General features: G+C 41.2%; 1 protein-coding gene across 1 annotated transcript in view; it reads right to left on the reverse strand.

Annotated features, from left to right (window-relative positions):
* Nucleotides 1-13,191, reverse strand: part of LOC136871249 (pro-neuregulin-2, membrane-bound isoform) — a 198,264-nt gene that overhangs the window by 92,717 nt on the left and 92,356 nt on the right. The window contains exon 3 of the mRNA XM_067144968.2: nucleotides 576-690. Coding sequence (XP_067001069.1) covers nucleotides 576-690 — 115 coding nt within the window. The remainder of the gene's footprint in view (nucleotides 1-575; nucleotides 691-13,191) is intronic.

The following is a 13,191-nucleotide window of genomic DNA, read 5'->3' on the forward strand; positions in this document are numbered from 1 at the left end:
GACACAGATGGTCTTACGGCGACGATGGGATTGGAAAGGCCTAGGAATGGGAAGTAAGCGGCCGTGGCCTTAAGGCACACCCGCAGCATTTGCCTGGTGTGAAAATAGAAAACCACGGAAAAGGGCTGTCGACAGTGGGGTTCAAACCCACTATCTCTCGGATGCGAGCTCACAGCTGCGCGCCCCTAACCGCACGGCCAACTCGCCCGGTCGGCATGTCACTGCAGCCGGTCATAAGCCACAAGCAGATTTAGCAATAATGTCAATTTGAATTCACCCGCGAAGTGATCTAATTGGCTAACTTCATCAGCTTATAAAATGACAATGGCACGAGGTATCCAATTAAGTTTTCAAATTATTCATCAGAATGACCAAACCTCCCACGCTCAAAAACCCGGTTCATGCTGTTTCCAGCCATCTGCAAAACAATAACATGACCTGAGGATTATAAAACAAACATCTTCAAAATCATTTTGCAAAAAATCATTGTGCACAGCAAAACACGTCACTTAGACTCGAAAACCGTTTGGGTACTAACTCACGACTGCAGTTGTAACTGTTAGAGTATTACTTACTGACAAACCATTTCTCCGATGACCATGATCCAAGTACAGGTCCCGCCGTTCAGGCAGAACCCATTGGCCTCACATTTTGTCCCAAAATACGGCGGGAATGGCGGAACGGGATATGCTGAAACACATGGCAAAGAGAGCAATGTTAAACCCACACAAGACGAATACAGTATTCACAACATCAAAATAGGTCGATATTAATGATCATCAGAAATAAAATAAAATAAAATAAAATAAAATAAAATAAAATAAAATAAAATAAAATAAGAATCAGAACGGAAGTGGTGAGAAAAATTCTCGCTTCTGGAATGCCAAGGTGACCCGAAAAAAAAAAAAGAAATCAGGGATGCTCTTTGTGTTACGTTAAGAACAATGGCGCAATTGGATTGGCGGAGACATTTTTTCGAAAGAATCAGGTTGTCCGCCTCTGTGGTGTAGTGGTTAGTGTGATTAGCTGCCACCCCCGGAGGTCCGGGTTCGATTCCCGGCTCTGCCACGAAATTTGAAAAGTGGTATGAGGGCTGGAACGGGGTCCACTCAGCCTCGGGAGGTCAACTGAGTAGAGGGGTTTCGATTCCCACCTCAGCCATCCTGGAAGTGGTTTTCCGTGGTTTCCCACTTCTCCTCCAGGCAAATGCCAGGATGGTACCTAACTTAAGGCCATGGCCACTTCCTTCCCTCTTCCTTGTCTATCCCTTCCCATCTTCCAGTCCCCCACCAAGGCCCCTGTTCAGATTAGCAGGTGAGGCCCCCTGGGCGAGTTACTGGTCATTCTCCCCAGTTGTATCTCCCGACCCAGAGTCTGAAGCTCAAGGGACACTGCCCTTAAGGCGGTAGAGGTGGGATCCCTCGCTGAGTTCGGGGGAAAAACCGTCCCTGGGCTGTAAACAGATTAAGAAGAAGAAGAAGAATAAGGTTACTTTGATACTTCCGGGCGCGAGATTCAAATTGAGGAACTTGCCGCATTTGCTATGCCAGAGATCTGGTCGCTGCCTGTTGCTGTCCGCCAGAGGAGGGAAGGGAAGGAAGGGGAAGTGGGAGACAGAGGTAATGCACGACAACGCCACACATCCTGAACGGAGTCCAAAGATCACTACCACACCTTTGTCTGTGAATCGAATATGGTGAGGAGTGGGGAGCTATTGAACATCAACTGTAATCAAACCAATGGGCGTATTGTTTCCTTCGTTCTGTATTTCATTCTATTTTCAATGCTTTGAGTGAAAGAATACGCAATAGTGGGGCGGCAACGAAGCATCTTCGAGCATGTTAAATAATAAAGAACATTACTGAGACCAACATACGAGAGGAGAAGCGATCTGGTGCATTCCTTGACTGTGTCTTAATTACAGTGTGTTCTTGTATTCTGTGTGCAGTTACGGCTGTTTAATAAACGAACTGTGGATATTGCCTGTAAGGCACAAGGACAATCCTGTGCGACTCAAACGAGAAACTTACACATACGCGCGGAGCATTATCTCCGTCTCCATCATACACCCCATTTTCGCACCCTCCCCTTCTCTTCTCCACCAATCCGATTGCACCATCGTTTGTAACATAGCACGAAGAGCAACCCTGATTATTTTTTCGGTATACAGTACGTCTGATACGCTCTGTATAGTAATTCCTCAGCATTTAACATTGGTTCTGTGGCACCTGGTGAGTTCAAAATTGGTACAGATATTGTACCTCTTATATTCAAATTGATGCTTTCACGGCCCGTAATTGTAGACATGATATAATCTTTTGGGCGTTCGGCTCCATGGCTAAATGGTTAGCGTGTTGGCCTTTCGTCACAGTCATCCTGGGTTCGATTCCTGGCAGGGTCAGGAAATTTAACTATAATTGCTTAATTTCGCTGGCACGTGGGCTGGGTGTACTGTATGTGTCGTCTTCATCATTATTTCATTCTCATAACGACGCGCAGGTCATCTAAAGGTGTCAAATCAAAAGACCTGCATATGGTGAGTCGTATGCCTTTGCTGGCAGGACCTAGTGTTTACAGTGCACTATGTCTTCTGGTATAAGCTAGAGCAATTTTGTTACTTTCATTGATCTGTCTCAGTCTTATCCTTGGCTTTGATAATATGAAAGTGACTGAGGTATGAGCGATGCAAGTAATGCCATTCCTTCTGCAGCCAGTCCCTGCTATGAATGGTGTGAAAATGTTGCTCATAGGGTCAGTTGGTGCATGCATTTCAGTGGGCTTGGCAGACTGATATGTAATAGTAACTTCTGGCTCGGTGAGGAAAGCAACGGGATACTACCTCACTCCTCATTTCCCTAGTATACGCCTCTTCAGTGATGCCTAGGCCATCTATGACAGCTGATGGCAGAGCTGTTGAGGATCCAACTAGCCTCAGGGCTGAAGACTGAACATACACATGGTGAGTCGAACTTGTCCTCAGACACTCCCGGCACTGAAAGACGTACGCCATTTCACTTATTGTATTCTTTTGGGCTTTTGCCATGTCAGAAAACAGGGTGAAATTCTTTACGTTTCGTAGAGAACTTTGCTCTGCATCTTCAGAAGAAAATCTCGTCCGTAAACCATTCCTAAATTTGAACTTGATTATTAGAGACGTCTTGCTCGTGAATCTGGAGAAAGATACTGAAAACGGGATGGACTGAAAAGACAAGTAATCACTCAACGTGGAGTGCCGTACACTGCACGCAGACTCCCCAACGCTCTCTGTCGCGGAGTGACGTGCATTGCACGCGCGTAGCACCTTCTGATTTCTGCTTCTATCTAGCGAATATTTCTTGAACTATTACAAGTGTACTAATATATATATCTACAGACGAAGCATCGATCTTTCATTTGATACGTACATCTATAGAGTTTTTATCGATTACATATGATAAATCGCGTCTGAAAAAACAATAAGTTCTGTTGTTGACATCATGACAGCTAAACGTTTTCTTGTGATCGCGCATTCGAAAATTAACCATGTTTTACAGAATGATTGTGCGGAAAGTTTAGTTTCATTAAGCAAATACTAGGATTTAGATTAAAAGTAGTGATCGTGACACTGATGTTGCTTTTGATACACGAGAAAATATCGGCCGTAATTAATTGATCGGTGGGTTTGTGTGAGTGGACATGAGGAATTATAAAGGGCAAAGGGAAATATTTACGGCGAATTATGGTTCTCAGAATGCTGCAAAGAACTGTTTATATCCTGTGTGAAAATTTTCAGTTGTTTTCTACGTCGAGTTCGTAAATATGATAATAGAATAGGCAGATATTTATTCTCAACCTCGCATGAGATCACACAGTATGTTATTTCCGTTCCGGTCGAGGGTAAATGAATGTGTACTGGTTACTGCGGAGGAAATGTATGTAGTTTGTGCACTGTGTGTATTAATGAGTATAGTACAGAAACCTGTATTATGATCTTATATCTCAAAAATCCGGGTACTAGCTACTTCTATATTTGGTTCAGCCATATCTCTTGTTCGATTTGAAAGCTCAGAAGATTCCTCCACTTCAGTGACCTTATATAATTCCAGTAATTTATGCTGTTTGTTTGTTTGTTTATACACTAATAACAAACTGAACATTTTGGCAAAATCCATTGAACCGCTTGTCATTTATGCCCGATTAACTAAAAGCCTGCACTCATAGCATGCTCGGTGCTATATTACTCCCGCAGCACATGGTAGCCAGGTAGTGAAAGTCGTCCCACGTTGAGAGGCTAATGGAATAGAAAATCCGAGGAAAGTGAACATTGAACCTAACTGAGCGGAAAAGGATTGCTAAACTCACTGAACCAACCTTTCCCCATAATACGCTCTTGAATAATTTAACTGAAGGGAAAGTACTGGAGAAAAGTGGACGTGGAAGATTTGTACAGATTTGATGCACAATTTTCAGTACACTTTATATCATGAATTTGAATGACCGAGTGAATTGTTTATGCGGTTCGGGTCACACAGCCGTGTGCCTGCATTTGGGAGATGGTGGATTCGTTGGCAGGCCTGAAAATTGATTTTCTGTGATTTCCCATTTTCACATCATGCGAATGCTGAGGCTATAACTTAAATAAAGCCACGGCCGCTACCTTGCCAATTTTATCCCTTTGTCATCATTGCACCTCCGAAAACTTTCGATGTATTAGAGTGACGTTAAAACCACTGAAAAATAAACGAACTCACTGAAGTTTGCTAAAATACATTCGGTTTTTTGTTGGTTCTTTCACATTAAGACTTGGCTCATCTTTAGACCATTTTATGGCGTAAAATAAACTTTACTTACTTTTTAAGGAATTTTGATCAATAGTGAGGTAGAATCTTGGGGAGGAATAATTGAAGGAGAAAAAGAACAAGTTCTGAATTTTATTTGAAGTTAATTTTTTCCCCAGGTTATGAGGAGTAGGTTGAGATCTTCTTCTCAACTGAGCGAGTAGACCGTGAGGTTAGGGTCACGCAGCTGGGAGCTTGCATTCGGGAGATAGTGGGTTCGAACCCCACTGTCGGAAGCCCTGAAGATGGTTGTCCGTGGTTTACCATTTTTACACCAGGTAAATGCTGGGGATGTACCTTAATTAAGGTCATGGCCACTCCCTTCTTACTCCTAGCCCTTTCCTATCCCATCGTCGCCAAAAGACCTATCTGTGTCGGTGTGACGTAAAGCAAATAGCAAAATTATTATTATCACCTCGGTTTTGGAATTACCAAGGAGACCGATTTGATTTTTAATACAGCTCCAGACAGATCTGGACCTATGATTGTAAAAATTTTAATGTTTATATGTTGTAGCCTTATACTTGCAATTTACATATTGCCAATTTTGACGGAAAATGTCTTATCCCGCGGGTCCAGTATGGGGGAAAACTTAAATCTTGATTACTGTGGAACTATTACGCATATCCAAATATTCAATATATGGTTTGAAAGAAGAGGATCAAATAATTTACATAAAATTAACTTTAAGCTCGTTACGCCACACGCCGCCTCAGGACGATCACAAAGTTGGAATAAAAAATTACCGGTTTCCCGAGCGGCAAAATTATTATAGCTCAGAAACGCGTAAGCTTGGAAATTGTATGAAATTCGAGCAGTCGTTTTGAAGGGGAAACCACAAAGGTTCAACCTATTGATTAATCTATGAACACAATAGAAATACAATACTTTTAATTAATTTTTTAAATTTAAATAATTTTGCAATATTCATTATTTTCGGGAAGCTAACCCCTATTTTTTCAAATTCCTTTAGGTTATATAGATGATTTTATAAATCTGGATGGAATCTATTAAAATCGCATTTGTAATACCTTGCAGAACATTAATAGGGTGTATGAAATGCTTGAAAACATTCACAGATAAATTTGTGATTGTTCCGCACGCACAAATAACTTCCCAGTTATTAATTTTATACTTGTGTCCCAAGTCATGAAAATAAGGCTCACAGTGCCTCTTCTTTTCCAAATTAGCCTTTTTGGACTGCTGTTCATCTTGCTCAAATATATGTAGCAGTACAACGTAGTACAATCATACATCAAATATATCATATAGGTTTTTATATTATTCATAAAATTCCAGTGTTCATTTTTCTGAATTATATACTTTATTGTTGAACATAGGCCTACCTCTTTTTGACTACTGACAGCGTATTTTTTCAGGTTTGTTTAAATCTTAAACAAAATTTGGATAATATTAATGACCACTGTGAGAAGTAAACAAGACATGCAAGGTCGTTGCGCCCATTTCCTTCTTTATCAACTCTAGAAACACCCCACGGCAACGATACCTGGGTAAGGAGTTTTGCGCCAAAACTTTCAGCGGTATTGACTCGGACACTACCTGCTCCGATTTTCTTAATTTACACACTACCATAATCATAAACAAATGGTACAATACTTATTTCAGAATTCATATTCCATGGCACGGAATACGAGTCTCATTGAAAATAAATAATTAATAACGTCACACGCGAGCATAGACGCTGAGGGGACACAGGTTAATAACAGAGAGCTTCTATACTCACAAGTGCGGTACACAAGGCTGGTAAGCCAAATACTAATACGGAAGAACACTGTGTACGACTTAAACACGCTGAACAGTAGCAGTGATTAGGGGGGGAGGGTATATTTCTTTTCCATTTTAGCCACCTGATATTTTTTAAGTTTTGACAGACTGAAGAATTACTAAAAATCTCCCTAAACTAGAAATTATAAAAAAAGCAGTTTGTACAAGCCCTATTGTTTATTCAGCTAATTCCTTATTTAATTATTAGGAAAAATACTTAGCGAATATAAGCAAAAGTATTAATTCGATGCGGCTAACCGATTCATACACCGCAACAGCGTGTAATATGTGCTGTGAGTAAGGGTAACATCTACTGCTATAGCACTTAAACCCGGGCCCTTTTTGTTGTCTATAAATTTTTGCGCCTTCCTCCCCCCTTCAAATTTGAAATCGCCGCTACTGCGCTAAAACACCAGATCCAACGAGATTTTTCAAATTCAGAGAGTACAGGTAAGGGCGTGGTCAACTCTTGCACAAGGCTTCATGTTGATGGTCTTGGAAATGAGTAGACATCTATCGTACGTAAAACCAGACTCAGAGATGTGTTTTCTGAAGATTGACTTAATCTACGGACCGACGAATGAGAGGTGACATTTCCATCTCCAGTCTGCTGAGAACTAGTCACGTTCGTTCCTATGAGCAACAAAATCTCAAATTCACGGAAAACTGCAGATGTTAAGCAATGAAATTAGTACCTGTTACACAAGACGAAGTACTTGCCAAGTTGTAAAGTTTAATGATGATGTATATACTGAAGGCCACTGGGTCACTTTACTTGGCAACGGTCTCATTTCCTAAATGTTAAGAATTAACAAGCACAAAGACCACCATAGTCTGTGAACAACCTCTTAAATAAGTACGTGTTTCAAAGCGAAAGACTTCAGAAACACGTAAGGGAACGATCCAGCAGTAGAAAGAGGTATCTTTAATTATTGAGCTTCTCAGTCGCTATGACCGCATATGCTCGTATTCAAAGATGTTTCTTACTGAACTACTTGAAAATACAGTGGCTACGACGAGAAAAGAGTTGGCCTTCTCGATCCAAGGTGGCGAATTCGGTCTCGGTTTAGAAGGATCCCAGGTTCGATTCCAGGCCGACTCGGGGATGGTTAATTTTTACAAGTTGCTTTGCGTCGCACCGACACAGATAAGTCTTACGGCAACGATGGAATGAGGAAGGCCTAGGAGTGGGAAGGAAGCGGCCGCGGCCTTAATTAAGCTAACAACCCCAGCATGCCTATTCAAATCCTGGTGCCTTTGCTGGCAGGACCTAGTGTTTACAGTGCACTATGTCTTCTGGTATGGGCTAGAGCAATTTTGTTACTTTCATTGACCTGTCTCAGCTTTATCCTTAGCTTTGACAAAATGAAAGTGACTGAGGTATGAGTAATGCTAGTAATGCCATTCCTTCTGCAGCCAGTCCCTGCTATGAATGGTGTGAAAATATTGCTCATAGGGTCAGTTGGTGCATGCATTTCAGTGGGCTTGGCAGACTGATGTGTAATAGCAACTTGTGGCTCGGTGAGGAAAGCAACGGGAAACTACCTCACTCCTCATTTCCCTAGTACGCCTCTTCAGTGATGCCTAGGCCATCTATGACAGCTGATGGCGGAACTGTTGAGGATCCAACCAGCCTTCGGGCTGAGGACTAAACATACATACATACCCCAGCATTTGCCTGGTGTGAAAATGGGGAACTACGGAAAACCATCTTAAGGGCTGCCGACAGTGGGACTAAAACCTACTATCCCCTGAATGCAAGCTTATCACTGCCAGCCCCTAAACGCACAACCATCTCGCTCGGTGCGTATGGTTAATTCATATAGCTCGGGGATAGAGTATTTCTGTCTGTAATCATACTCTTCTCTACTTTACAAGACAACACACTGCCAACCACCACATAAAGATATGAACTGCCAACCGCAATATATTGGGAGAAAGGGCACGACGACGACGACGACGAAGAAGGAGAATAAGAATAATAAGAAGAAGAACGGGACAGAATTCTGTCACCTTGTCATGTCTGGAAACCTTAAAAGCAGTTAATGGGACATGAAACCAGTAAGAGTATTGTTACAGCTCAAAAAATGTCCATTCTCACGAATCGAACCCGAATTCACTTCTCGAGTGAAGTCTTCATTAAGGTAAGTTCCAAATTTCAAGTTTTAAAGGAATTTAAACAGAAATAAACAAATGTTTATACATTTCTAAATATTTTTGAGTGTGATTTCATAGAGTTTTATAACGTCCTTTGAAGAACGACACATGACATATTTTCATTAAGTTGTTTCTTACTTTCAGGCAGTTTATAAATTTATTTATTGCCTAAACACATGGACGCTAATATTTGTACTATAGACACTAATTTGATAAAATGTTACATCAATATCTGTCGGACAATTCGTGAACATTCATTGTAAAATACCTCCCGGGAGGTTGTGGGTTCGGATCCCACTGGTGTCCGGCTGGCCATTTTTGTTCTGTACTTAACATCTCTTCAACACGTCCTACATGTACGTAACACGACCTAATACGTTGAAAGTCTGTTTCGATTACAATGCGGTCGTGAAAATTCAATATTCAAAGCAAAACTTGCTGCTTTAGCTGCAATTATATGTTGTACGGTGGTAAAAAGGAAGAAAAGAAATGCCAGGAAATGCTGGACTCGAGATTGGATCAAAAGAAGAGAAGAAGGTAGAGGATAGCTGTCCTTGGTCGAAAATTAGTTGAGGTTAGAAGACCAACATTCATATAGGAATTCGGCGATTGTGTTTTCTGCCTCTCTTCTTGCATATCTATTGTGGTAAAGTGGAGTTTTAACCTCGTACAAATATGGATATTTCTGGTATTCGTCCAGTAAAACACTAACAGCTTCCTTAGTACACCCGGGTTCTGCCATTTTACAAAGAAGTGTTTGTTTACTATCGAGCTTCACAATCTTCTCACGACGTAGCGCCAGCATCATCGTGATATCAGCTTCGCTGATTGGTTCGTTTCGTAAAATTAATTTTACGGAATAGAACATGTCCTATTTTATGAAAAGTTTTATCAAAGGTTTTGTAAAACTTGAATTTGACCGTGAACAGCAGAAATTTTATAAAATTAAATTATTGTACAATAAATTTGACAGAAACAGCAATGATCTGGAGCACCACCCCTTTACTTTCCTTTGTGATTAAAAATTGGTTATAACCTAGATGTCAGATGGGAAATGACAGAATTTCGAAACAACACGAACGGCTACAGAGGACTGTTGAAGTCCAAAGTAGAAGGGCATTAGGACCGCCTGACCGAGGCGGTGAAGAACAAATTCAGTTTGATTTTCTGTCACGAAGTAAGACATTTCTGAGATGGGATTTTTACTTCTGGAGAGGTATATGGCTTTGAGTTTGACTTAGAATTCTCCAAGAATGAAAACCAAGTTAAAGTTGACAGGACATACAGTTAACCACTCTCTGCCATAGTGCCGAGGTAACAAGGTATCTTAGGCTCTTCCAAGGGCCTCATGGTCGGTACAGAGATGGCTTAGCTTTGCTTTCGGACTACCGCATCGGTAATATGGCCGTCCTTTACACGCCAAGCTCGAAACTAGAGAGCTCACACTCACTTTCATCTGTGACAGACGGTCGACCATGAACCTCTATGTAAAATGTGTGTTTATATCGAATGAAACAAGGGTATTTGGACTTGGCACTGTACTTGCTCTCACTCACTAGGTTTATTTTTGACTGCACATGGATTCGCATCGTGACAACTCCAGCAACGCATTCACACTGAGAAAGGTGTGCCGCTTGATGGTAGAACAATATGTTACTCGCAGTCTTCCTGGTATTCGAGAATGCCATAAATGAGTGCTTTAAAAAACTAAATAGGTACTACAACCAAGTTCATTAATACTAGCACCTTTTTCTTCTCTTCCTAGCATTTGTTACACCTCCTTCTTTTCTACCGCTTTTCCCACACCTGTTGGGTCGCGCGCGGGTGCGAACTGTGTTGCACATATGTATCTGGCCATGTTTTACGGCCGGTTGCCCTTCCTGACACCAACCCTGTATGGAGGGATGTAATCACTATTGCGTATTTCGGTGGTGGTTGGTAGTGCAGTATGTCGTCTGAATATGAAGAGGCGAGTATTGGAACAAACACAAATACCCAGTCCCCGGGCCAGAATAATTAATCAAGGTGATTAAAATGTCCGAGCCTGCCGGGAATCGAACCCGGTACCCTCTGAATCGAAGGCCTCAACGCTGACCATTCAGCCAAGGAGTCGGACCCTGGCATTTTTTTTACACCATTTTCCTGAAAATCCGTAACCAACCTGTCCTTTGTATGTAAAAAAAAAAAAAAGCAAATAGCAAAGTCATCTTCGTACAGGCCATGAAGGCCCTTGGAGAGGTGGAAGGTGAAGGCTTCCATTATCCGTAACCTTGGCACTTGATGGGGTAGAGTGGTTAGCTCTACACCCAGCCACCTTTGCCCCCAGGAATTAACCTGGTACTCACTTTTGGTCCTTTGTATATACCAACTCACAAATCCCTCCCCTTTCTTGCCGACAGTATTACCGTCAATACTATCTGCTTGTGACACGCGTACCATTCTTTAGAGCACCAGTCACCGTCATTTATTTCACTGAAGCTATCCTGCCCTGTCCATTTCCGGAACATATTTCGCTCTATCCCGTCATTGATGCAGTCAAGAAGTGTATGGCATCCTGGTGCAAGTTTTCCGAAGTGACGTCTACAGGCGACCTGCGCGTCAGTGAGGATGGGGTTCTGGGAAGCGTCTGGATTCTCGGTTCGATACCCGGTCGGATCGGAGATTTCAACCTCAATTGGTAATTCCTATGTCTCGGGGGATGGATGTGTGTGGTGTATGCCGTTTTCAGCATACACCAGAACCGCTCGGACCAAAAGCCAGCGCACTAGCCATGGAACCGAGTGAGTTGGCCGTGCAGTTATGGTCGCGTAGTTGTGAGCTTGCGTTCGAGAGATGGTGGATTCAAATCCTACCATGCAGTCCTCAAGATGATTTTCCGTCGTTTCGCATTTTCACATAAGGTAAATGCTGGGTCTGTATCTTAATTAATGCCACGGATGTCACCTTCCCAATTCGAGCCACTTCCCACCCTTCCGTCGCCGAAAACCTCCGAAGGATTAGTGCGACGTAAAGCAGATTGTAAAAGAAAAAAAAATAATAAAAAAATCCACGGTTCTAGCTCTTCAGGCAAGCAACTCAATGTTGGAAACATCCTAGGGATATGAGCTACGAATTTCACGTAAATGAAATATAATAAAGTATGAGAATATATTATTTATTTATTCCAAAAAATTATAATCCTTTTCTTAAGCATCTTTATCCGAGCGATTAGATTAGCAGTTTGCCTTTTTCTACCACTAAAAAGCGCTAATGTGAGTCAATGCATTGTTTCACTTAAGCGCCACTACGAGCGCTAATGTGAGTCAATGTAGAGTTTCATTGAAGCCCTTATAACTACATTTGGGGTGGACATTTTTCAAAAAATCAAAAAACGTCTGAGAGTGTTAACCAAGGAGAACATTACAGAAAGAATGATGTAAATGAGTTAATTTGGCTTGGATTTGAATAAAAAAAAGAAGACGAGTAAAGAAACAAGCGATTTTAGGCTGTTCCCCGAAAATGTATTTAGGACGGAAGTTATTTCCGAAATTTGTGTTTTTATTTTAGTTTAGTAGAGATATCCAAGACTCACAATTTGAAACCTTTTTGGACCCTTTAGCCCTTCAAATGTCTGCACAATTGAGGAAATTGCTTAATGTTTTCAACATTAAAAAGAAAAGTAACAGCAGTAGTGTTGATACAATTTAATGCCTGTTGCTCACGGTAAAATTTTCTGTCAAATTTATTGTACAATAATTTAATTTTATAAAATTTCTGTTGCTCACGGTCAAATTCAAGTTTTACAAAACCTTTGATAAAACTTTTCATAAAATAAGACATGTTCTATTCCGTAAAATTAATTTTACGAAACGAACCAATCAGCGAAGCTGACATCACGATGATGCTTGCGCTACGTCGTGAGAAGATTGTGAAGCTCGACAGTAAACAAACACTTCTTTGTAAAATGGCAGGACCCGGGTGGACTAAGGAAGCTGTTAGTGTTTTACTGGACAAATACCAGAATAATATCCATGTTTGTACGAGGTTAAAACGCCACTTTACCACAATAGAAATGCAAGAAGAGAGGCAGAAAACACAATCGCCGAATTCCTATATGAATGTTGGTCTTCTAACCTCAACTAATTTTCGACCAAGGACAGCTATCCTCTACCTTCTTCTCTTATTTTGATCCAATCCCGAGTCCAGCATTTCCTGGCATTTCTTTTCTTCCTTTTTACCACCGTACAACATATAATTGCAGCTAAAGCAGCAAGTTTTGCTTTGTTTGTTGGAGCCACACTCTCAAACACACTGTAAGTTGAACAGCTGATTCTTGGTTTATAAGTTTATCGATAGATGGCAGCACATATACATCTTAGTTCAGAAGTGAGTTCATAGATGGTCATCCCGATGTTTCCAGGGATTTTATAAAATAATTTTACCGTGAGCAACA

Source organism: Anabrus simplex, chromosome 1 (genome assembly GCF_040414725.1).
Source record: "Anabrus simplex isolate iqAnaSimp1 chromosome 1, ASM4041472v1, whole genome shotgun sequence".
NCBI lineage: Eukaryota > Metazoa > Arthropoda > Insecta > Orthoptera > Tettigoniidae > Anabrus > Anabrus simplex.